Source organism: Bufo bufo, chromosome 1, assembly GCF_905171765.1.
Source record: "Bufo bufo chromosome 1, aBufBuf1.1, whole genome shotgun sequence".
Lineage (NCBI taxonomy): Eukaryota > Metazoa > Chordata > Amphibia > Anura > Bufonidae > Bufo > Bufo bufo.
In genome coordinates, this window is record NC_053389.1 from 222,110,027 (window position 1) to 222,137,502 (window position 27,476).

General features: G+C 45.1%; 1 protein-coding gene across 1 annotated transcript; it reads right to left on the bottom strand.

The window, feature by feature from the left end:
• Window positions 1–966: 966 nt before the first annotated feature.
• On the bottom strand, window positions 967–27,476 carry LOC121003666 (rho crystallin-like). The gene is made up of 10 exons (XM_040435535.1): window positions 27,373–27,476; window positions 11,245–11,361; window positions 10,641–10,808; window positions 9,089–9,205; window positions 8,740–8,814; window positions 7,702–7,824; window positions 5,813–5,922; window positions 5,575–5,740; window positions 1,270–1,352; window positions 967–1,158 (listed from the first exon to the last, which is right to left on the bottom strand). Exons 2-10 carry the CDS (start codon window positions 11,329–11,331, stop codon window positions 1,116–1,118), a joined length of 972 nt encoding a protein of 323 aa, XP_040291469.1. The 5' UTR covers window positions 11,332–11,361; window positions 27,373–27,476; the 3' UTR covers window positions 967–1,115.

Here is a 27,476-nt window from a genome sequence, read left to right on the forward strand (position 1 = left end):
GGCCATGTGACACATAATAAATGAGATGCAAAGCACATAAACCAGTTTTGTGGCGCAAACTAAGCCAAAATTCTGGTTCATTCATCTTCCTAAATCTTACCCACTGTGTTTGTCCCTACACATGCAATGAGGTAAATGTACTCATCCTACAGATGGCACAAACTTAAAGGGGTTGTCTCCCTTCAGTAAGTGGCATTTATCATGTAGAGAAAGTTAATACAAGTCACTTACTAATGTATTGTTATTATCCATATTGCTTCCTTTGCTGGCTGGATTCATTTTTCCATCACATTATACATGGCTCGTTTCCATGGTTACAGACCACCCTGCAATCCATCAGTGGTGGTCGTGCTTGCACAATATAGGAAAAAACACCAGTCTATATGCGCTCCCACGGTCCCGACCACCAGAGAGGCTGATGCTTTTTTCTATAGTGTACAAGCACGGCCACCACTGATGGGGTGGTCTGTAACCATGGAAACGAGCCATGTATGTGATGGAAAAATGAATTCAGCCAGCAAAGGAGGCAATATGGACAATCACAGTACATTAGTAAGTGGCTTGTATTAACTTTCTCTACATAATAATTGCCACTTACTGAAATGAAACAACCCCTTTATGCTGTGTCATAAATTTGGTTGATAGCTACTTTTGTCTATCTCTGTACTAAGTATTGGTTTGCTTAGTTTGAAACTTACATGTGCCCAACTGCAACACACTTTGGAGCAATTTACTCCAGATTCTGGGTACCTTCACATTAGCCAATGTGGGCTGGTATCTTCAATTTTATTGTGAAGCTGCAGTACCAAAGATTGTCCACGAGGTGTCACTTCCATGTAACATTGTTAGAGGGGGGGGGGAATAGAAATTCTAGAGTTCTGCATTAAACGTTCTATCCGGTGTGATGTATTTCAGAAAAAAAATATATACTATATTTACTTTATTTCTTTTATTTTTAAACAGTAGTATTTTTGAACAGATAATATGTCCTCACAATTGCTGCTGTTAAGAAATATTTTGTCAATAATGCGAAATGTGCATATTTTCATGTTGGTCCATCACATAAAGTTCAGAAATGATATTTAAGACAGCCGGTATGACCAGATACTTGCTCCTCAGTACTCATCATCGAATGGATATTCAGGGTGTTGCTTCATTCTGGAAAGATAAAAAGCCGCACAAAATCAATAGAAGCAACGCAATTATTTTCTGCTGCCATATATTTAGAATATTTGTAGAACTGTCCCCCCGCTCTCAGAGCCAACTTACTGCTTAAAAAGCCCATAGTGCAAGTTTTTGTCCAGTGCGTCTAGAGTTTTCACGTCTTCAGGATTCAGCTCAAAATCAAACACCTGAAAAATAAAAGATGTCTGGTCTGGTTATAAAAACATACCTACCAACATTTAAAAAGGAAAAATCTGAACATTTAAGCCTTAAACCACTAAGGGATGCCTCCAAAATGCCCAGAACCCCCCCACAGGCCACTGGCTATGGGGTGAGGCTTATATGAGCCTTGCATTTCTCAGGCCAGTTCATGGGATTGTCCCAACAAAATCTGGACTGTTGGCAAATGTAATAATCACATCAATGTTGTTAAAGGGGAAGTCTCATGTATATCCTTTTAGAGTAGTTTTCATTGTCAAAATGTTCCCTGAGGCCATACCGGAGACACCCACTTCCTTCCTGTATTTTCTGTATAGACAGTGCAGCAAGGTGGCAGCTGCAATGAAGTGCTTACTACAGGCTGGCACTAAGCTTATTCAAATATGCCCCACAGTCAACATTATAAGGAGGTTTTGTGGGTCATCGTGACTGTATTGGTATGGATCTTAATACTGTTAGATGATAAGGGATTCAAATGATGGGAGGTACGTCCTATATGCTATTCTGATTCCGCCAGGACAACAGAGTTGTAATTCCGAGGCGGATCAGAGTGAAACTTAAATAGGTTTTCCAGTATTTTGCTATTGATGACCTATCCTAATCCGACAACCGGTGTCCTCACCAATCTTCTACTTGGAAGTAGCTCCAGCGCCGGAAGTTGGCACCTGAACTACACAGTTCCATCCATTATGTAGTTGACAGAAATGGTTACGTAGACTCTGCTCCTGTTCACTTGAACGGGAACGGTACCGCATTAACCAGCGCTATCTACTACACAATGAATGGAGCTGTGTAGGTCCACTACTTATTTCCCACACTGGAGTTAACCTGATTGAGGTGGTGCACTTATCGATATCAAAATATGGGCAACCCCAAAAGTATCCTGGAAATGGCGGTTGAAACATTGTGAGGTATGCTATCCTGCATCCAGTAATACCAAAGTTTTATCATCTGTGATTGAACCCCTCATCTTCAAATGAAGAGATGACTCTGCAAACCCTGCATTGTAATGATAATGAGATGACTCTGTTGACTCCATCCTCTAATTCAGGGGTGCACAACCTGCGGCCCGGGGGCCACATGCGGCCCTTGAGACCATTCTGTGCGGTGCCTATGTCTTGTGGCTGCTCACATGTATTTTTCATGTATTTCTCCCATTAGATGGGAGTCCTGGAAGTGTAACTAGACATTAATGGTATATAATGTGTGTTCAATATGCCATAAGTACAATATTTCAGTTGTTAATACACCTTTAACATTTTAATTTCGGCCCTCGTCATTGGTTCAGTCTGGCAATGTGGCCCCCAATCAGGAAACGTTGTGCACCCCTGCTCTAATGATAATGAGGTGACTAGTGATGAGATAACTTGTCAGAGCACACCAGCTAATGATAATGAAACATAACTCATCTGAACTCACCCTCCAATTATATTGAGATGACTTGGCTGACCCTACCCTTTAGCGATGAGATAACTCTGCTGATTCCCTCCTAAGCCAGGGTATTACTTTATACGTATATCGTTTTACCTACCCTGAATCAGTCAAGTGCTATCTATTCCTGCTGGCAGGGATGTCAGGCAGCACATGAACATAGTGCATTGCTGCTTAATGAGTTAGAAAAGGTTTGCATTACTGTTAGGAATTCCGTTATAGAGTTCCGTTAAAACAGAGTTATAACGGAATATAACAGAATTTTAGGACGGAATAAAAAACCCTTTAAGAGGCATTCTGTTTTGCTCTGTCCTAATAAATTTCTATGGGCACATATAACGGTTCCATTTTTTCCCCGTTATTCATGACAGAAAAAAAGTCATGAATAACGGAAAAAAACAGAACCGTTATATGTGCCCATAGAAATATATTAGGACAGAGCAAAACGGAATGCCTCTTAAAGGGTTTTTCATTCCGTACTAAAATTCCATTATATTCCATTAGTAGCTGAAGAATCCGGCTTTGCTCGTTTATATTTAATCTATTTCATTTAATGTTTGTGTATGTCGTTAAAAGATATCAACACTATCCACTATAACAGTGACAACTACAGCACCCCGCCCCCAAAAGAGTGACCTCCACAGCCCCCCACTCCTTAACACTGAGCCCCCCACAGTGCCCCGTCCCTTAAAATTGGACCTCCACAGTAGCCCACCCCTCTTATCTTTGACTTTTACAGCAGCCTTCCCCTTTAACAGTGACTTTCTAAGCATACCACCCCCTTGACAGCAAACTCCACAGGGGCCCGCCCCCTTAACAGCAGCGTTTACTTGATCTGGGGCGTGTCCTTTTGAACAGCTCTCTCTAAGACAGTATCACTGTGCTGTCTGAATGTGAGCTTCAGGGAGAAAGTCACCTTCCCTCCCACCTCTGCAGCTGACAGAAGTTGATTTTTACCTTCATTTTTTCAATCCCCGTTGGCTGAGGTGTGGAGAGGGCGTGGCCTAACCAGATCAGGGCGTGGCTTAGCGGGACCTAGAAGTTGATTTTTAACTTAATTTTTTCAATCTCAGTCGGCTGAGGGGTGGGAGGGGGCATGGCCTAACCAGATCAGGGGCGTGTCCTTTTGAACAGCTCACTTATGACAGCAGCACTGTGCTGTCTGAGTGTGAGCTGCAGGGAGAAAGTCACCCTCCCTCCCACCCCTGCAGCTGACAGAAGTTGATTTTTACCTTCATTTTTTTCAATCCCTGTTTGCTCAGAAGTGGGAGAGGCGTGGCCTAACCAGATAAGGGGAGTGGATTAGTGGGGCCTAGGGGCGGGGTTTTAAGTTTTTTGAGGGTGGACACATTGTGGCAGGGGGCGTGTCTGGGCTCCTTCTTGCAAGAGTGACGCCCCGCTGGGTACCTTACTGGCTCATTTGCATACCAAATAAACTGGATTTTCAGAGGATAAAAATGTCTATTGCAGGAACAAACGCCTGGAAATAAGGTACTAAGTGCTATTAGGCCATGGCTTTACTTCAATAGCGATTACCCTGGTGACAGATTTCCTTTAAAGCTCTCCTACAGCAGTGAAGAAAAATGGCTGGGTTGTTATGGAAACCTGGGAGTAAAAACTGTGTATTTGGAGGCTGGAGAACCTGCAAGCTTCTATTGGCTGATAAGGGTCATGTGACCAGGCTTCTTTTGGCTAATGCATTTTTTGGGAATATTTCAGGAACGGTACGTCCTAGAGAGCTGATGTACCTGTGTGCCAATTTTCGTGATTGTAAATGTGACGGTGCGGATTCCTTTAGCGGACATACACACACACATACACTCAGCTTTATATATTAGATAACTCTGTTATAACAGAACAGTAAAATTGAATTCCTAACAGAAAGCATTTAGCAATCATAGGACAGGTTTGCATTAATTTAAAGTGCCACAGTACCAGTTAAAGGGAGTCTGTCACCACTATTTGCCCTTATACACTGCTTACATAGCACTGTAGCATAACTATACATGAGGAGACATCAGGAGAGAAGCTGATGTCTCCTCCCCATTGCTCCGATAGTAGTAATTAGCATACGGAGCAGGAGACGGTAACTGGGCCACAGCGGGCGAACGGAGCGGCGTCCAGGAATAATAGTAAGTGCAGGGAGATCCCTGGGCTCCGCTCTATGTAGCCTGCTAACTTAACAAAGTCTGGGCCCATGAAAAGTCCTCCTATAATTGGTGACGCAGTGCGCTCGCCCCTCCTCCGCACCTCTGTTGGCAGCCTGGCACAGGGGGGAGGGAGAGAGTAACTCCTTCTCCCCTGCGCTGCTGAGGGAACATGAGAGCGCTGACAGCAGCGCGCTCATGTTCTTTGATACTAGACTGCGCAGCAGCGCTGGCCAGTATCGAAAAAATTGAAATCCCGGTATCGTATCGATACCGGGACAAAAGTATCGATTGGGTTTCGAAATTTCCATACCCACAACAACCCTAAATAGAACAGTACTATCCATGTCCGTAATGCGGACAATAATAGGACAGTATGAGACCTGTTTCACATCAGTGTTAATGGTTCCGGCAGGGGAACAACCTGCTGGATCCGTAACTACCATGTGCAGCTGTGCGCTGCCCAAAGTCCATCCAGCCCCATTCACTATAATGGGGACCGGCGGAGTTCCGGCCGCAGCATGGCAAATGCCGCTGCACGCCTGTCAGAACCATTAACGCCAGTGTGAAACAGGCCTAACAGTAAAACAAGTACAGAACAAGTTGTAGTTACCTCAAGGTTTTGCTTTAGACGAGCTGCTGTGAAACTTTTGGCCAGTACCACAATCCCCTTCTGGAGGATGAAGCGCATGGCAACCTCCGCTGGAGTTCGGTTGTACTTAGCTGCCACATTGGCCAGGATTGGATCTTCAAGCAGAACAGGAGTACTCAGGTCCACCCTTCAAAAGATATCAGTTAGTTTTGACACAAATGGCAAGGCAAAGCGATTATCTGTGCACCATGATACCTACCAGTTCTTGTCTCTGTGTGACCCCAGCACGCTGTATGCTACCAAGATGATACCTTTAGAATTACAGTATGCCTGAAGTTTGCTTTGACTCAAGTATATATGACACTCCACCTGTCATCCAAAGGTCAATTAGTATAGGAGCTCATCATCAACTAGTTAATACATATTGCATGCTGTAAAAAGTAGTTAACTGTCAGGTTAAATATGTGTGTGGCTGCCAATATAGATATAGGTATGTGAAGGAACTCAGCACTGGGGATAATTGACACACAGTAGTAATCATAGGGGTCTGGAGGTTTATAAACCTCATTACATTGAAGATCATCACAGTAAAGACCCTTTTAGATGGGCCGAGGATCAGGGCAATTATCAGGAATGAGTATTGAAAAAACCAGCGAGTAAATGTGCAACCGATCACCCAACCTATTGAAAAATCATACTTGCCTGCTTCCTGCCGTTCCCATTCTGGCTGGATTCAGAAACCTTCCAGTTTCTGACCTGTAAGCTTTCCGATGGATGGGTCAAATCACTAACCTCGGTGGCAATGTGTCCTCGAGCAGCACATGACCCAGCACTTATATGACATTTGGAGGCACTTCATTGCTGCGCCCGTTGATTAGCTGCAGCAGCACATGTGACCATGTCCATCTAGACGCTTGCAGACCAGGGCCCGGAAGATTGCAGAATAGAGCCAGGACCGAGCAGCGATGAACAGGTGAGTAGGATTTTTTTAATAGGCGCAGTCAGGGGTGCACCACCAATGAGGCCAGGTGAGACGATCGCCTCAGGCAGCACCAGGTAGGGGAAAGAGGGGGGCAGCAGAAGGGCTATGGGCAATGAGCGCTTTCATTGTGGGAAAGAGGTTAGGTTAAGAAATTGGTGTTGGGGGGGAAGCGCCGTTTTAGTTTTAGCCTCAGGCAGCAGAAAGGCTAGGTGCACCTCTGAGCGCAGTATAACAGTCCTGTACCCCAAGTATCGATGTGGCATCGTCCTGTACCCCATGTATCAGTGTGTTATTGTTCCATACTCAGTCAGTGTATCATTTCTCTGTACAGCAAGTGTCAGTGTGGTATTGTTCTGCACCCCATTTCAGTTTCATTGTCCTGAACCCCAAATGTCAAAGCATCATTGTCCTGTTCCCCACATTTCAGTGTATTATTGCCCTGTGCCCCAGGCGTCATTGTGGCATTGTCCTGTATCTCAGCTGTCAGTGTATCATTGTCATGTAGCCCAAGTATCAGTGTATCATTTTACTGTACCCCATGTTTAAATTAATTATTCTCCTGTACCCCAAGTGTCAATGAGGCATTATTCTTCACCCTGTGTATGTGTCAGTGTCCTATACCCCAAGTGTCTTGCCATTATGTACCCCAAGTTTCAATGTATTATTGTACCCCTAGTGACTATTCACTTCAATGGGTCCAGGATCCGGGATATGAGTGCTACAGTGTGCTTCCGTGGGGCTTCTGGCTGTGCCTCCGCACCGCAAAAAAGTAGTGCATACGCCCGGATCCTGGACCCATTGAAGTGAATGGGTCCTTGATGCGGGCTGCACACGGCCGTGTGCAGCACGCATCATGGACCCATTCACTTCAGCATGCGCTACTTTTTTGCGGGCACACGGTCGTGTGCATGAGCCTAATAGTCCTCACTGGTACTGTTGATGCAATATTTTAGGTTTTAAAAATGTGGCTCTCGAAAGAAATTCCAATCGTGGTTTTGGCGATATTTGGCTCAGTTGACAAAAAAGGTTGCCCACCACTGCCCTAGTCTAAGTGTATCATTATTATATACCAGTGTTCCTCAAGTGCCCCCAAGCTCTTGAAAACTAAGTGTCAGTTTTCCCTAAATCTAGGACCTTAGAACTTCATGCTCATCTCTGTGTCATACCTGGTTGCAGACGGGTTTGTATTTTAGTCCTGGTTTGCTCAAGAGACGTTCTAGTTGCCTTTTGTTAAAGTTTGAGACGCCAATGGACTTCACCAGGCCTGCATCTTTGCACTTCTCCAGAACCTATAATCAGATTAGAGTTTACAGTATCTTGGTGAATGTGGACTAATAAAAGCTTCCGTTTTGCATTCCGTCATAATACAAGTCTATGGGCAGAATAACAGATCCGTCCTGGTTTCCGTTATGCAGGACTGGACTCCTGCATAATAGAAACCAGGACGGATCCGTTATGCTGCCGATAGACTTGTATTATGAAGGATCCAAACGGTACTACATGCAGGATCTTTTTTTTTACCCCGTCTAAAAAGCAGATCTCAGACGGAAATGGCTCAAACAGATGACAACTGATGCAACAGGATCCGTCTTTTTTTACTGGATACTGTTATTTGTTTCTCTCTCTCTTCTTCTGAAGGATCAGAAGTACAGAAAGCTAAATGGTGATGTGAACTCAGCCTTAGGGTACATTCACACGACCGTATTATTTTTTCCGCATTTTGCGGAATAGAAGCGAACCCGTTCATTCCTATGGGTGAAATAAATGTGTGCACAACATTCAGTATGTTGTCCGCATCCGTGTGTCTGCATTTCTATTTCGCAAAAATATGAAGCATGTCCTACTATTGTCCGTACAGATCGGTCCGCAGCACCATTCAAGTCAATGGATCCGCAAATTGCGGATGAAATACGGAATGGTTTCCGTATGTCTTTTTTTTTTTTTGGCGGATCCGTTTCCGTATTTTTGAAGGCCATAATTCTTTTTTTTTTCTCTCTCTCTCTCTCTTTTTTTTTCCTTCCGTTTTTGGCGGACCGTAAAAAACAGAAGGCATACGGAAGTCATTTGTCTGCAAAATGCGGACACACGGTTCCGTTATTTGCGGTCCGCAAATCGGAAAGAATTACACACGGTCATGTGAATGTACCCTTAAAGTGATTGAAATAAAGAAATGAATTGTCTGCAATTGTTATCCCGTGACAAACCTCCCAAGTAGCACAGAAATCCACATCATCATAGACAAAGGCTTCTGGGTTGCTGGGTTCTTCGGCTCCTCCGGGCTGAAGATAGAACATAAAAATATCAAATCATTTATTTCCTTTATTTTTTTTTCTAGTTAGTTCTGTTCAGCCTCTTTTTCATTTTGTAAATTTTTGTGTCACTGTTATCGCTTCTGTCAATAAAAAGGATTGGACAGTAGCCAAAATCTATATACAGTATAGAGAGGTGATGTAATACAAATATTATTTTCCCACTCCCATTAAAGTCCTTTAGAAAATACCCTTTACTTGATCCTTTCTTTCTGAGAATTCTTTATCTGCACATTTCACATACCTTGATGGAGAAAGGAAAGTGCATTATGAACAGGTCCAGGTAATCCAGCTGAAGATCTTGCAGAGACTTTTCTAGACCCTTGCGGACAAGTTCGGGAGAAAAAAACGTACACCAAAGCTAAATGAAAAATTAATAAATATATGAATGAGGAAAGTGGATGATTGCATTTATAAATAATTGTATAAAAAAAATAAACACATCAAATACATGTACTCAACTCCTAGCCATTTAACCCTTTATATGCTGCAGTCTATATAAACTGCAGTATCTACAGGGTTATGCAAGGAAGGAAAGGACTGTCATCCTCATTGGGTCCCCACAATACAACGGTGGAGTGCTAATTGTATGTCTTGGCAGCCAGCGTCCTACTGAATGCCACCAAGTGTCACATCTTTGCACTTTTATTAGCTCCTGCCAGTGGCAAGGCTTAATAGGATGCCTGTCAGCGTTACACACAGGCAAGCATAATGCATTGCAATACAGAAGTTTTGCTGTTTATTTTGTGAGCAATCAAGTGACTACACGGTGAAGTCCTCTAGTGGAAGTATAAAAAAAAGGATAAAAGGGTTAAATAAAATGTTTAAAAAAATGAAATACATATTTCAAATAAAATAAAACAAGGAGACATAATTGGTATAGTTACAACTAGTAATGAAGAAAATATTAGAAAATTCGATTTGGCTGCTTCGCTGAATTTTACAAATTCGCTTCGTGACAAATGACTCCATCATGAAGTGCGTTTCTTTGTAAGTAGCAGTTGCAATGACAGGGTGCGACGATTGCGCTGCTCCCCGTTCCTTGTACCCTTCAAATGCTGCATTCATAGCTGATCGCGGCATTTGACAGTAATTACACAGTGTCAAATAAAAATACATTAAATCATACTTACCTCATCCATTTGATTGCGACGAGCCGGCCACCGGCATCTTGATCGAAGATCTAGCTTGAAATCTCGCGCGGCCCGTCATCACTTCAGCCAGCATGGTGATGTCATATGTCACCGCGCAGAAGATTTCGTGGAAGATCTTCAATCTAGATGGCGGCAGCCAGATTGTCTCGATCAAATGGATGAGGCGAGTATGATTTTTTTTACATTTTTACCGCCATTCAGGGAAAATCGATTTGAGAATGAAGGGTGGGTGCGCATGTAAGGCTTATCTCCCTTCACTTTGGGGGGGCCATTTCTGGAGACTGGAAAAAAAAACTCGAAAAATGGGTGTGGTTTTCTGGGAGGGGTGGCCTATAACTTTCATACACTTATTAATACTAAGGCCAGAAAATGGCACAAATTGTGGTGCAAATCTACACCACACAGGGCAAAATCAAGATAGAAAATTGACCTGGGGTACAAATTTCAATGAAGTTCTCATAGCAGATTTGCCACAGATAAGTGTGAAATTTACAGCGTCAATTCACGCTACGGCTTCTGCTGTGGATTTTACCTTTTGCAAAGCATAGGTTAAAATCTGCAGCAAAATTCGCTGTGCAAATTCCATTGCGTACAATCTGTCACATGTGACTGTACACTAAAACCAACCTAGTATGTGTTTACCTTTCCTGTATAGAAAATGTCTTCTCTCTTAACTGTACCATCAGAGATTTTTGCACGAATGGCATTCCCGATTTGAACTTCATTGCCGTAGATGTAAGCACAATCAATATGCCTGTAGCCAAGATCGATGGCAATTTTTGTGGCATCTTCACCAAGATTTTTTGGGACCTAAACAAAATATTTCAATGAAAAAAAAATAGGGGTTGATAGTTTTCCATGTATCAGGAATAGTTTGAATTATCATGTATAGTTACAATTCCGACTCTACACTCTCTTTATACAGTATGTGTCAGTCTTCACTGTAGGTGAGGAATTATATCCACAAACCAAGCGTAGTGCAATGCACAGCATTCTACTGAAGAACAAGACTCACCCCTCTGAGGTTCAGTTTACTGAACAGTCTCACAAAAAGTGAAAGATACAAGGTTGACACAAAACATTTGCCTCATCTGTCTTACTACAGTTGGATGGTTTTCCTGGCATATTCCCCTACATAAAAGTGTTTGATATATCAGAAGGTCATTTTCAGTGGACTTTCCCTTCATTTTTCTTTTTCTTTCATGGTACTATCTACAATCACAAAAAGAAAATAATCATGACTTACATCAGGGGAAGCGTAGGTGCCCAAACCTATGATGGGAATGGCGTTTCCATCATTAAGGGTGATGCGGGTGTCCTTTGTTAGGGCCATGCTGTTTGTAAAAGGAAGCAGTCACCTCACCTGGATATATAGGAACGGCTGTATGTTAGTAACTGTGGGAGTGGTTTGTGTCCGACAAATTGAACCCTGTCCCAGATAACAAAGCTAAAGGGCAAAGTGACAGAAAAATGAATTGACTTAAAGCAGTTTCCAGATAACACAATAAAGGTTTGCACAAAAGTGAGACTTATTCAGTGACATGCAGGTTTTGTGCTCATACACACAGTGGCTGGGTCCGTGCTGCAGACCACAAATTGCAGTCCGCAATGCATGGGCACCGACCGTGTGCCTACCGTCTGTGGATGCGGACCCATTCACTGCAATGGGGTCCGCAATTCTCATCCAGCAGGCCGCACCGCTAAAAAGTTGTGCATGCACTACTTTTTGGCGGTGCAGAGGCACTGACAGAAAACCCATGGAAGCACTCTGTGGTGCTTCCGTGGGCTTCCGATCCTTGCCTACATTCAACACCATATCATCCGGATTGCAGACTCATTTAAGTGAATCGGTCGCATCCGTTATACTGTGCACACACGGCCAGTGCTTGTATATTACGGACCCATTGTTTGTGGGCTGCAATACGGGCACGGCCGGGCAATGGCATGAGCTCTTTGAGTGGCATAACCACAACAGAGGCACACCATACCACTCCTAGGGCCAAGCCCTAAACTGCTTCCTTTTATGATTAGCATTTTGTTTATCTGCAGTCTCCACTAGGTGGAGCACTGTGACTACATGTTTATACAGCTCCATAGGAGTTCAAAAGTAACTGTATAAATCCAGATCTGGGCAGCTCTCCTTAGTTTTGGTTGCAAAAAAACAGAATTTTATCATTTAAAGGAAATGTGACACCAAAATAGTTTTCTCCCAGTTAAAATCAGATAGTAATACATATCCTTTTTTCTAATCTCTTTGTATTTTTTAATTACAGATTTCTTTATTCTATTTCCTGAACATAATTATAGGGACCGCCATCTTGCCTGAGCTGTTCTTAGGCTACTTTCACACTAATGTTTCTATTTTCCTGTATTGAGATCTGTCATAGGGTCTCAATACCAGAGAAAAGCGCTTCCGTTTTGTCCCCATTCATTGTCAAAACGTAATTGAACAGAACGGGGATTGCTCCAAAAAGCATTCCGTTCCATTTGGTTGCGTTCTCATACCGGAGAGCAAATCGCAGCAAGCTGCGGTTTTCTTTCCTTCATGGGATGCAGAGCAAAACGGATCTGTCATGACCCACAATGCAAGTCAATGGGGATGGATCCGTTTTCTCTGACACAATCTGACACAATAGAAAACGGATCCGTCCCCCATTGACTTTCAATGGAGTTTGTGACGGATCTGTCTTGGGTATGTTAAAGATAATACAACCGGATCTGTTCATAACGGATGCAGATGGTTGTATTATTAGTAACAGAAGCGTTTTTGTTGAGCCCTGCCGGATCCAGCAAAAACGCTAGTGTGAAAGTAGCCTTAACAGCATTTAGAACAGATTAAGACAATTGCTTAACGGCAGACCCATCGTCCACAGGCACAATGGTCAGGAGGGGACCCTATTGACTTAGCTAAGATAAGATAAGCTTTGACAATCACTTATTGTGAATGGTGGATCCAGTCTTATCTGTCATTCTAATCCTGCCTGTAATGACATCACCTATGTGTATAGATAAGCAGGTAACTGCAGTAAAGTAATCTGTACCAACCAAGAAGTGGCGCCTATTATTAGGCTTAGTGGCCAGTGTGAAAACTGTAGGATTTTATGGGTTTTGTTTAACTTCCCGACTGGTGCCGTACATATGCAGAGCTGTGGGATGTAACTTAAACCCCAGCATCGTTCAGGTACAGCGCTCTGATCTGGCGGGTGCAGGAGCTGTACCTGCCCAATCAGCCGCAGGGGCCTGGCAGTCTGACAGCCAAGCCACTGCTGTATACTCTGGCATCAGTGAAAAAAATGAGCCCCTACCTAGCATAGCATTTTTGGTCACCTTGTCTCACAAACAGTGTAATACCAAGTGATAAAAAAATGTCACATGTACCCCAAAATGGTACCAATCAAACCATCATCTCATCCTGACAAAAATTAGCCCCTACCTAGCACGATTGTCCAAAAAATATGCCAAAACATGAACACACAAAACTTATCACATTTAAAAATGAAGCTAAATAGGAGAAAAACTTGCAACCTAATGAGCAGATCCCATGGGATACTGTTTATAGGAATATTAAAAAATCCACAGTTTCTCTTGCTCACATGTGGATTCTTCTCAAAATAATACACCGTCTATATCAGGGGTACTCAACTAGTTTTATTAAAGGTCCACATACCTGGGTCTGCAGTCAGGGGAAGGTCCGAGCTGAACGCCAACAGTAAAGATGCCATGCGATCATGTGATCCATGCGCGTGGGGCACTCTGACGTTATAGTGGAGCGCCCTGGGTAAGTCCCAGAATTAGTAATGGCCACATTAGTGCCCTAGTAAGAATAATGCCCCCAGTAAGAATAATGTCCCCATTAGTGCCCCCAGTAAGAGTAATGCCCCCATTAGTGCCCCCCTTCTCTGCTTTTGCAAAAAAAATAAAAAATAATTAGCATTCACCTGGCTGCGGTGAACATTCGCTGCTGACTGCAAGCTCAGGACCGGTGCTCCAACGTGATGACGTCTTGTAGGTCCTGTCCTGAGCTTCTAGTCAGCAGGGAGTGTTCTCCACAGCGTGAGCAAATGGAGGTGGAGGTACCGTATTTTTATTTATTTTTTTACTAGCACAAGTAGCGGTGGAGGTAAAGGCTGTACTAATGGGCGTTCCATGATGGAAGCGCTCATTAGTAAGGGTACTTTCACACTTGCAGAAGGACGGATCCGACAGGCTGCTCACCCTGTCAGATCCATCTTGCCACTACTTCGCCGTGCCGCTGCTCTGTGCCCATCGACTATAATGGGGATGGGGGCAGAGCTACGGCGCAGCACGGTGAGAGGCCGCCAGACTAAAAGTACTACATGTCCGACTTTTCCATCTGGCGGCCTCACGCCGTGCACTGCCATGCTGCGCTGTAGCTCCACTCCCACTATAGTCAATGGGGAGCGGCAGTCCGGCGAAATAGCGGCAGGACGGATCTGACAGGGTGAACAGCCTGTCGGATCCGTCCTGCCGCAAGTGTGAAAGTACCCTAACAGTCCTTACAGGAAAATTCTGGCACTGGCAAGGGAACTAAAATACCAGCCTTGCTGGTGAACTACTGGCCGGGTGGCAACCCAAGCCACAGAACAGACATATGATAGTTTTGTTCCGCATCCAATTCCCATTATTGGGGGATTGGATGCGGCCCCTTAATTACAATGGGGCCCCAAGAGATGCAGACAGCACACTGTGTGCTGTCTGCATCTTTTTCCGCTCCATTGAAACTAAGGGGTCCGCATCCAATGCCCCAATAATGGGAATTGGATGCGGAACAAAACTATTATGGTTTGATGGGGCTTAATCACTTTATTTAATCAGGTTACCTAAAGAAGATGGCCCAGGAGAGATGGGAACACGACACTGACTGGAGTCCTTTCCTGCAGTCAGTGACATGTTCCCGCCTCTCTGTAGCCCTCTCCACACCCCCCTTCCTTCCCAAATGTGACATTTATTTCATTGGTGGCAGTGGTGATGTCCCTCCCCTCTCCAGCAGCACGTAAGTGTCCTTTGGAGCTTGAAGCTCCCTTACGTGCTGCCGCTGCTGCAGGGGAGGAGGGACCTGTGAGCGCACTGAGGGAGAAAGCTCCCTCCACCTGCAGGTGCAGGATGAAAGCGCTGGTGCCTGCATGTGGAGGGAGCCGTCTCTCACTGCACCCCTGGGACAGGAGGAAGTGCGCCGGTAAGCTCCTCCTACTGCACGTACCAGAGTGTGCAGGAGAGGAGGAGCGCTACATGTGGAGGGAGCCCTGTCTCACTGCGCTCTGGGACAGGCGGAAGTGCGCCGGTAAGCTCCTCCTCCTGCACGGCACAGTGTGCAGGAGAGGAGGAGCGCTCTGAAGGATGGCCGGGGTCCGGACAACTGGCGGCCGCGGTCCGTATTTGGACCGCGGTCCGCCAGTTGAGTACCCCTGGTCTATATTATACACCATTTTTAATCTCCATCATTTACAAAGATAAAGAACCAAAGTACTATAAATGTCACAAGGACAGAGGGGACTATAAACATCTATTATGGGAATGTTCAGGTATAAAAGAGTACTGGTTTAAAATATTTACTAAAATACAGAATAGTTCCCCTCCGAAATATGAAGCCTGTATTGAATATGCGATTCTTTGCAATCTCCCAGAGACTAATAAATATAAAAAGGAGCAATTACTTTGGTTTAGGGGGATCTCCCTCGCTAAGATCATAATAGTGAAGTATTGGGGTTCGTGTAAATACCCACCTTTCCAGGAATGGAAAGAGTATATGGATAGGGTAATGGAATATGAACTTGGCCGCGCCCTGACAGAAGGGAAGAAATCAACCTGGTTACGGACATGGGGTCACTGGAATTAGGCTGCACTCAGGAATACGACGGCGGCTCCGCGGAAATGGGGGTTGTTGGGCGGGATAGGGGGGTTAAGAATAAGAAGAAAGTTCAGTCTGTGAAGAAATCATGTTACAGTATGTTCTTAAATTTTTTTGTATATTGTGAATCAATAAGGCCTCATGTAGTGTACGGGGACTGTAATACCCGTCACTACAAAAGTGTCACTTGGTGTGCTGTCGTCCCTCCTTATTTATGGGGAAGTTGGTATATGTCAGTTTTATAAAATGTCATGTAATGTAATGTTATGTATTTCCCTGTTACTATGACACTTGCATGTACAGGCTTGCTAGGGGTGTCATTCCAGCTTCCAGTCACTAGAGGGAGCTAGAGAGCCCTAGTTTATATAAGTCCAGACAGGGAAGCAAAAGGCAGTCTAGTGGAGAGCTCAGAAGTTTCTAGAGCCTCAGGAAGCTGAGAGAGACCGAGGCAAAGTGCAGAGAAGCAAGAGGTACTCAAAATAACAGAGGAGGTACTTTCTAAAGCTATAGCCAAGGATATAAAGCCAGAACTAGGTTATTGGGCCTTGGAGAAGAATTGCTATATTCCAGGATCAGACAGAAATAGAGTGCAAGCTCCTGTACTGCAAGTCCTATGTTCAACACTCTGTAATCACCTTGCTAAATCTGTAATTGCCTGCATCAACCGTATTGCAAAATCGACTGTATGCCAAGGAACTGCGATTCCAATATTGTCTCTGCATGAAAACTACTAAAGTTGGAGTTCTGTTTTAATACCACGTGTTCCTCAATTTATTCCTGCTATCCGCAAACGGCGTGCCACCGTCTAATTGGCACTGGCGTCACGAACAATTTCTACCATCACCTGCCTATGCAGAGAGTCAGCCGTCTCAGGTTAGTGTCATTGCACTACTACACCCAGAAACTCTATTACACACAACTTGAGTACGCTGCACCTCTCTTTTGGCGTCACGAACAGGATACGCACGCTTTCCAGTGCAAGAAGCGTGAACTTTGTGCCTTATACAGTTGCCCTGTGACCAAAGTGACAAATTACCTGTTTATTGAAAGTGGACTTTGTGGACTGAAAAATCTACCCAAAGTGTACCTAAAACCTCCAAAAAGCGCTGTGCAGTGTTGCGCTACCAAGAAGAAGAAAATCGCCACATTGGAGTGTGGTTTTGTGGACTTTTTACAATCCTGCTTGCTGTCAGTGAGTGGACAGCGTTTTGCTAAAGATGGCCACCGGCTGCCTGGAGTAAAGTTTCCCGCGCCGCTGAGGACCTTCGTGGGCGGATCCCTGCAAAGACACAGAGAGTCCCGCCCCTCTTCATCATCGCACCGCCGCGGCCCTGCTTCTTCTACGTCATCGGGTGCTCAAGACGTCCGGAACCTCGCGAGACTTGGCCTGCACAAGACCGGCGATACCGGTAAGCACTTGTAACCGGAGGGAAGGGGAGTGTACCGGCCCCTTTAGTCGCCAGCGGCCACCTCTCAATAGACTACCATGTCAGAGCCAGGAGTGCCTGAGCAGCCGGCCCCGGGAGAGCTTGCGGCTCCTAATCATCCTACAGCCCCCAGCATGATGCCCTTTACCATGCCTTACTATTTCGGGGCCCCATGGTTCCCCCGCTACAGGGGAGAGACCCATACCCTAAGGGACTTTAAAGAAAAGTTGCTGGCACTATTCCGACTGTACCCTATAAATGCTGACCAGCAGATGGAAATCCTGCTGGCGCAACTGGAGGGAGCTGCCCGCAGGGAAGTGTTATCCTGGCCTGCTACTGAGCGGAGTACTTTAGAACAGATCTTCGCCCGCCTCAGAGCCACTTTTGAAACTAGGACCGCCTCAGAGATAAAGATGCACTTCTTTGGCAAGAAACAGAAGTCCGGTGAGTCCCTCCGTGACTATGCCCTATCACTTCAGGAGGCTTTAGGGGCTGTAATTCAGATAGATCCCAAAGAGGCTGATAACCAGGACCAGACCTTGAGGGAACAATTTATCAACGGGGTGTCTAGTGAACAAATAAGGACCCAATTAAAGATGCTGTCCGCCCAGCACCCTAACAGTACCTTTCTGGACTTTAAAGAACTGGCTATAAAAATTCTGGGGTCCGCAGTATCTCCTGAGTTGAGCACCCCACCTGAGTCACCAGCCTGCAGGCCAAAACCGCTTATCACTAACCGAGCTGAGGCCGGCCAAGCTGTTCAAGTGTCAGCTACCGATACTATTGCCATGCTGACAGAGCAAGTAAATCACCTCACTAAAAGTCTAGAGAAAGTGTGCAGAAAAATAGAGGAATGGGAAAAACCCATAATGCTAGATGAAGAATTCCTGTCACCTCCTAGGCCGTTCCCACCTCCTTACCAAGAGACTCACCCCAGGGATCCTGGGAGACGTAATAGAGACCGTAAGCGGCCCGTGTGTACATACTGCAAGAAGCTGGGACACACAGAATCCACGTGCTGGCAGTTAAACGGGCAACCCCTGAGGCTGAGGACCACCCCTCGGGAGGTAGAACACTTGGTCCAGAGGATCCAAATTGGATGCCACGTTATGTAGGATCCCATCCTAAAATCAATATAGAGATCAACGGGGTCCCCTTTGAAGCCCTATTAGATACTGGGTCTCAGGTCACTACTATTCAGCTGCCTGCCTTTGAAAAGTTCTGGGACACCAACCAGTTGACCCAACCGCCTGAATCCTGGGTGGAAATTATCGCCAGCAATGGCAAACCAGTAAAGATTCATGGATACTGGGAACCCACCCTGCAGGTGGGAGAAGTAACCCTGCCTCAACAGGGAGTGATCGTAGTACAGGCCGGTGACAGAGGAGGACATCCTGTCATTCTAGGCACCAATGTCTTCAAAAACTGTTATTCAGAAATACTTGCTGTATTACATCAGACTTTGCCCACTGCTTCCTCTGCATCCAGGAGGGTGATTCAAAAGACTATTACTGTGTTAAGTGCCCAGCAGAGGTTTGCTAATGGGAAAGGAGAAATTTGTACTGCCAGGATTAGTGATATTAAGCCTGTGACCTTGCCTCCTAATTCTCAAACTCTTTTATGGTGTCGTGCTGTCCTGGGAGTCCAAGGCCGAGATTATCCAGCCCTGGTGGAACCAATCCAGATGGAGGATTACCCTTATGTGAGAGCTGCCAAGTGCCTGGTGAACGTCTCCCAAGGTAAAGTACCTGTCCGTCTGATTAACCTGAGTGATCATCCTGTTGCGCTTACTAAGCATTGCCGTGTTGCCCAGCTGTCCCAGGTGTCCTTCCAAGACATCATTCGTCTTCCAGCGACAGAGAAGCCGCCAGCTGCAGTCAGCGGATGTTCGCCGGTGACCCAGCCACAAGTGCCCTAGTGGGAAGAGCTCCATGTAGGGGACGAGACTACCCCCCAACATCAACAAGAAGGGATTCTACAGCTTGTCAAGGAGCACCACCAGGCCTTCAGTAAGCATGCCACTGATTATGGAGAGGTGAGTGCCATACAACACACCATACCTACTGGCTCTCATCCTCCTATCAAGGAGAGGTACAGACCTTTACCGCCTACTTCATATCAGACTGTAAAGAAAATGATCCAAGAGATGAAGGACTCTAATGTAATCCGGGACAGCCGTAGTCCGTGGGCTGCACCCCTGGTCCTTGTAAAGAAGAAGGATGGTGGTATCCGTTTCTGTGTGGATTATAGGAAGATTAATCAAATAACCCACAAAGATGCATACCCACTGCCCCGCATTGAGGAGTCACTGACTGCTCTGGGCTCTTCTGCCTATTTCTCCACATTGGACTTGACCAGCGGCTACTGGCAAGTACCCATGGCCCCCGAGGATAGGGAAAAGACTGCTTTCACTACTCCCATGGGCCTGTTTGAATTCAATTGTATGCCGTTTGGGCTATGTAATGCCCCAGGAACTTTCCAGAGACTAATGGAACGGTGTTTGGGTCACAAAAACTTCGAAACAGTGCTGCTGTATCTAGATGACGTCATTGTGTATTCAAAAACATATGAAGACCATCTGAAACATTTGGCAGAAGTATTTGAAATCCTTATCAAATATGGCTTGAAGGTAAAGCCATCCAAGTGTCAACTGCTCAAACCTGCAGTAAGATACCTGGGGCATGTAGTAAGCGGAGAGGAAGTGCAACCTGACCCTGATGAATTAGCAGCTGTCCGTAATTGGCCGGTTCCTACTACCGTCAAAGAGGTGAGGAGTTTTCTTGGTTTTGCCGGCTACTATAGACGTTTTATCCCCCATTTTGCTCAAATAGCTGATCCTATCCAGGAACTCTTGAGGGGGCAACCCAAAAAGAGTCCTAGAACTCCTGTGCCCATTGAGTGGAATGAGAAAAGAGAGATAGCGTTCCAATTGCTAAAAAAGAAACTGACCGAGCCTCCAGTGTTAGGTTATCCAGATTATAGCAAGCCCTTCCATCTCTATACTGATGCTAGCAAGCGAGGCCTGGGAGCTGTGTTAGCCCAGATCCAAGAGGGAAAAGAGAGAGTGATAGCATATGCAAGCCGCTCCCTGAAAGGAGCTGAGAAAAATGACCAGAATTATAGTTCCTTCAAACTAGAGTTCCTGGCATTAGTGTGGGCGGTGACAGAAAAATTCAAGGATTATCTAGCCGCCACCCCGTTCATTGCATTCACTGACAATAACCCTCTGGCGCATCTAAATACAGCTAAATTGGGGGCCTTGGAGCAGAGATGGGCCTCTCGCCTTGCCAACTATAATTTCTCTGTAAAGTATCGTGCTGGACGTACTAATGATAATGCTGATGCTTTATCCAGGCTTCCCACAGAGACAGCTCCTGATGATGTGCGAGATGCTTGGGAAGATGTAGAGATGCCGGCTTTCTATAACAAATTTGCTCAACAGGATCAGGCTCGAGCTACCAATAACAGAGCTGCAGTTCCTTCACCCTCCAGTAGGCCTGATCCTAAAGAAGAAAGGTGGGTGAAACTACAGTCTGAAAGTAGAGTGCTGGGTGAGTTGTTGGACTTCATTACTAGTGGCAGAGCCCCTGAGAGGATTCGGCGTAAGAGTGCAGATCCTGAGCTCATCAAACTGTGGAGACAGCGCCATCAACTCTTCATACAAAAGGGCCTATTGCTACGGAGAAGCCTAGACCCAGTGTCCAACGAGAGAGTGCACCAGATTCTCATACCCCGACGAGATGCAGGTATGGTGTTGGAGATGTACCACAATCAATCCGGTCACTTTGGGGTCCAAAAGACTGAAGCTACTATCCGCCAGCGGTTTTACTGGGTAGGCATGAGAGAAGACATGGAGAAGTGGTGTCGAGAGTGTGTAGCCTGTGCCTTGAAACTAAGTGAGCACCATGATCAGAGGGCACCACTGAGACCCATTGTAAGTACCCGTCCTCTTGAACTTGTCGCCATCGACCATGTAAAACTGGAGCCTAGTCGCTCAGGGTATGCTTATGCCATGACTATTATTGATCATTTCACAAAGTTTGTTGTAGCAGTGCCTGTGAGAGACCAGACAGCCAAGACTACAGCCGAAATGTTCTGGAAGCACTTCCTCCTGCCCTATGGATGTCCAGAAAAGATCCTCACCGATCAAGGACCTGCTTTTGAGTCCCATCTGTTCCATGAACTGTGCCGCTTACACAACTGTAAGAATATCCGGACAACGGCCTACCATCCTCAAGGTAACGGATTATGTGAAAAAATGAATCAGACCTTGATAGAGATGCTGAGGGCCGTGCCTCCTGAGAACAGAGGAGATTGGCCCAGTCTGTTGCCACAGCTCATGTTCACATACAATCATACCATACATTGTTCCACCGGGTATACCCCTTTTTACTTGATGTTTGGGCGCCAAGGGACATTGCCTGCTGATCATTCATTGGACATACATGTACCTGATTGCATTAACCCATTACCTAACACCGACTGGGTTGCTGAGCACCAAAGGCGATTGGATGCAGCCAAAGCCATTGTTCAGGAACGTATGGACTTTGCTAGAGACCGACAGCAGAGAGACTATGATCAGACAGCCCATGCAGAACCCTTGACCATAGGGGCCGTGGTATGGTTAAAGAATAACCGTCGTACCAGCAAATTGGACAGTAAGTGGGAGCGAAGTCCTTATGTTGTCACTGCAATCCCAAATGTTGGAACTCACACTTATGAGATCACCCGGGAAGGCAAGGGATCCCAAATTGTACACCGAAACCGGTTAAAGCTCTGCCTGACACCAGAACCTAGCGACGAGAGTTCTGGATCTGAATATCCTGTGTCAGAGTCAGCACTACAGCCCGAGGATCCTATGCAGGCTGTTCGTAATCTGAGGTATGACGCTGATCCCATGCATTGGCTTCTGACACCGTGGTTGAACTTGCTGGTGCCTGCTCCGGCACCTACTGTAGCTTCACCTCCAGAAGAGCTGGTTCAAGATGCCCTGGATCCAGTTCCCCCTGTAGTGGATATTGTTGTTCCTGTTGTTCCTGACCAAGGTCTCACTGATGGAGACTCTCCTGTTGTTCCTCTCCCTTCTACCTCGTTGCTAAGGGAAGAGGAGACCCCTGTTTTGAGAAGGTCTACCCGGATGACCAGGGGACGCCCGCCAGTCCGTTTAGGAGACTTTGATTATTCTGGTGGTGTCTCCTCCCAAACAGTTGCCACGGGCAATACTTTACTTGACATTTGTGCGCAAGAATGGACTCCTCCACGTGAGCCCTTGCCTGTGATACACCCACAGGAAACTCCTGGGTAGTTCCGTTTATATACTGTTTTATCTATTTTGCTGTTCTATTATGGACTTATTCATTGTCATGGACTATCCTGGTTATTAATGTTACGCTGTGCCAGGTCAGCGCCCCCGTTCCATTCATTATCCTGAGAGAAGAGAACGACGCCCCTTGTCACTACCCTTCACCTTTGCCAATTGGACCTGATGTAAATGTAAATGCAGATGAATTACATGTATGTATGCCTGCATGTCTCTATTTTCTATTTCAGGTAGAGATTCCAGTTGGGCGACCCATGATGGAGTACGAGGTCGTACTCAGCTTAAAGCAGTGGGGTATGTAGTGTACGGGGACTGTAATACCCGTCACTACAAAAGTGTCACTTGGTGTGCTGTCGTCCCTCCTTATTTATGGGGAAGTTGGTATATGTCAGTTTTATAAAATGTCATGTAATGTAATGTTATGTATTTCCCTGTTACTATGACACTTGCATGTACAGGCTTGCTAGGGGTGTCATTCCAGCTTCCAGTCACTAGAGGGAGCTAGAGAGCCCTAGTTTATATAAGGCCAGACAGGGAAGCAAAAGGCAGTCTAGTGGAGAGCTCAGAAGTTTCTAGAGCCTCAGGAAGCTGAGAGAGACCGAGGCAAAGTGCAGAGAAGCAAGAGGTACTCAAAATAACAGAGGAGGTACTTTCTAAAGCTATAGCCAAGGATATAAAGCCAGAACTAGGTTATTGGGCCTTGGAGAAGAATTGCTATATTCCAGGATCAGACAGAAATAGAGTGCAAGCTCCTGTACTGCAAGTCCTGTGTTCAACACTCTGTAATCACCTTGCTAAATCTGTAATTGCCTGCATCAACCGTATTGCAAAATCGACTGTATGCCAAGGAACTGCGATTCCAATATTGTCTCTGCATGAAAACTACTAAAGTTGGAGTTCTGTTTTAATACCACGTGTTCCTCAATTTATTCCTGCTATCCGCAAACGGCGTGCCACCGTCTAATTGGCACTGGCGTCACGAACAATTTCTACCATCACCTGCCTATGCAGAGAGTCAGCCGTCTCAGGTTAGTGTCATTGCACTTCTACACCCAGAAACTCTATTACACACAACTTGAGTACGCTGCACTCATGCACACGACCGTATTTTGTTTCCGTGTCCGTACCGTTTTTTTTGCGGATAGGATGCGGACCCATTCATTTCAATGAGTCCACAAAAAACGCGGACAGCACACCGTGTGCTGTCCGCATCAGTATGTCCGTTCCGTTGCTCCGCAAAAAAAATAGTGCATGTCCTATTTTTTTCTAGGATAGGCATTATTACAATGGATCCACAAAAAAAAACGGATGCCATACGGAAAGTCATCTGTTTTTTTTGCGGATCCACAATTTGCGGACCGCAAAACACATACGGTCGTGTGCATGTAGCCTTATAAAGAGGGGGGAAAAAATAAAAAATATGGCTCTCAGAAAATGGCAACACAAATACAAGATTGTATTATTTTCCTAAAATGCTTTCACTGTGTAAAACTAAACAAAATAAAAAAATAGTCCAAAAAATATATTTAAAAAAACTGTGGCAGAACAGTCATTTTTTTGTCACCTCACTTTACAAATGGTACCAATGATAATGTCACCTCATCCTGCAAAAAATAAACCCCCACATAAGACAATCACCCAAAAAATAAAAACCGATGGCACCTGTAAACCACTCTATCAAAATCTGTGACCTTCTGACTCTTGCCATGTGCCCCTACAGCAGTTTACCAACGCAAAGTGGGGTTGCCATATTCCTGTTACCGCAGACAGGATTGCTTAGCGGTGATCCTATAGAAATGAATGGGATTGCCACAACAGTCGCAAGGAATTCAGGTTGCCGAGTAGCCCTAGCCTTGTGGTTAATTGTGTGAAAGTTCATTTTTCCTGTATATTTATAAACCTATATAGTTTTCTTAGCACATAATAGCGCAAAAATGATCTGAATATACAAATTTCTAACATCCAGATTGCATCAAATAATAAAATAATATACAAGATGGGGTCAAATATACAGAGGGGGACATTTATAAAGGTAAAAAACAAATGCAATCGCACTCTGCAACCAGCACTCTGCCCTGCCTCTATGCTGGATGTTGAATGGGGCATTGGTGTACATTTTGGCCAAAGCGTAATAAGCCACTCACCACGTCAAGGTCGCCTCCATGAGTGGTCCCTAACACTAGTTCCTACCTGTTATGGGCCATGACAGCCACACAAAGTCCAGGGAGAATAGGTACAGCATACACGCTGTATAATGTTAAATTGTTTTAGCGCACACAACTTACGCAAAACTTTAAAGGATAACTGTCACATTTAGACCCTAATTTCAATTTTCATATATGTAGTTACTAATAACATGATATTCCAGAATCAGTTACTATTAGACTGACTTACCCCATATTTAATAAGATTCAGCCCTTAGCAACCAGTCTGCATAAAACTGCAATTTCACTATTCAGTTAAGATGGCCGCCACTGCCCTCATCCTGAGGCTAATCCTGCCTGCCCTCACTAGCCAGTAACAATAGCCCCCCAAAAGTGTCAGTAACCAGAGCCCTCCCCCCTAAAGGGTTAATCTCCTGCAGCACAAAGGGGTCCTCTTACCACATGTTGCTTTCATTTATACACTGAGCAGATGGCAGATCTCCCTTCCCTGTTGTGCGCTGCTTCAACTCTGCATTCTCCAGCTCTGCTGAGTGAGGGAGCGTCTGCCAAGCGCAGGGTCAGGGAGAAGTGCACACAGCCCAGGCACTGTTATCAGCTGCTGGGGAGGACACTTACAGTCCCTGGCTGTCAGTAATGTGACCTTGCACGCAGCCTGCACGCAGCGTGCTCCGTTGCTTCTATGTGCTCCGTCTATCGGACCATGCCTAGCAACCCTATTTTAAGCACAGGTAAAAGTAGGCAGTACAGGGAACAAAAATGTGGAATTAAGGGGTAATTGAATACACCGTGAAAAGTTGAAATAGGGCCACCAAGGTGATATTAATCACCACAATCCAATACTCCAAAAAATATATATACGACAGTTATCCTTTAAGACTTTTGGCTTTGCACACTACTTTCAGAAGTGGAGTGACAGGTTGGTCTGTTATGAAAAACTGGTCACCTTTAAAGGGATTCTGTCATCAAGATTTTCGATATGGAGCTGTTTATATTATCCTCTCAGTCTCCATTATCTAATTAAAAATATACTAGTTTTACCCCCATCTGTCCTTTCATTTTTGATAAAGATTGGTTTTATTAATATGCTAATTACCTTACTAACATGCCCAAGGGGCTGTTCTTCCGGCCGTTTGTGCCCAGCCGCGCTCCTTATCTCCTAGCCCAGCGCCGCCCCACTGCTAATTATGCACTTCTCTCATCGCCGATGGTGCGCCGTAATCTCGCGCATGCGCCCTAAATCCACTGGTCAGCGCCTGCGGGCGAAGTGCGCGGGCGCTGACCAGTGGATTTAGGGCGCATGTGCGAGATTACGGCGCACCATCGGCGATGAGAGAAGTGCATAATTAGCAGTGGGGCGGCGCTGGGCTATGAGATAAGGGGCGTGGCTGGGCACAAACGGCCGGAGGAACAGCCCCTTGGGCAAAGGACAGGTGGGGGTAAAACTAGTATATTTTTAATTAGATAATGGAGACTGAGAGGATGATATGAACAGCTCCATATCGAAAATCTTGATGACAGAATCCCTTTAATGTACATTTACAATGTGCAACTCTGGTCAATGTCGCACAAAATGTCACAGTCAGTTGCAAAGTACGTTGGGTAACCCCCCTGGTGTTTGATGACTTAAAAAGGCGAAACCACATTACACTTGGCTGAAATTAAAAAACTTTGCACCGTTTCATAAATTTTGCTCTCCACAATAAACCAAAGGCAGCCTTAAAAATGATATATAAAAAAAAAAATTAAAAAAACGCAATTGTTAAATGCCCCCCAAGTGTTCACCTAATTGTGCCATCTAAAGTCAGTGCAGTATTGCATGCTTAGTGTGTGCTCCATGAAAAGCTCCTGAAGTGCGAGCAAAGCGTATCCATAGGGTCCCATTAGTTGACAGAGGACAAAAGAGTGTACTTCTCCCGTGTTGGGCTGGTATATCAGTATACCAATAAAACAGGTATGTAATAGCATAGAAAACTATGCTATTCGGTACAATAGCACAATACCTAGTAAGGATAAATAGATACTGCATGTTATGTATCACTTTTTTACAATGGGGCAATATGGCCAATGTATCCCTTTGTATGTCTTTACACAAAGATGCATCACAGGTTTCTATATACTGTATGCAGGTATATGGTGGGAGAATCCCCCAGTGTATATGTCTAACAGAACCAATTACTATTATGTGAACAGGGTCTAATGAACACAAGCAAAAATATATACATCTACTTCATACTATACTCTGAAGCACACATCTACTACATAAGCATATACTACATACATGTACACAGAAGTGCACATTCTCCACATGCAGTGCATGCACACAGTAACACACACCATACATACTTGCTCATACACGTCTGTACAGTGTCAGATTAGGTTGCCTAGAGCCCATCAGTAAAAAAAATTTTGGGGGCCCGCCATAGGGATACATTCAAATATTATCAGGTCACATAGCAGCAGACAGCGACAAGATGCTACAAGATTAATGATTATGGGGATCTCTGCATCGACTTTGAGAAGGCAGGTCCCTGCAAAAAGAGGATACTGGCCAGCGGCATCTGTACCTAGAAGTTATCTCAGCCATCTGAGTTACCTGTTATGAAAAGTTTTAATTTCAATTTTCCTGTGTCCTGGGCCGAGGCCTATCCTGAGAGGAAAAGTGTAAATGTGCACAGAGAGGGAGCAGGGAGGGAGGGC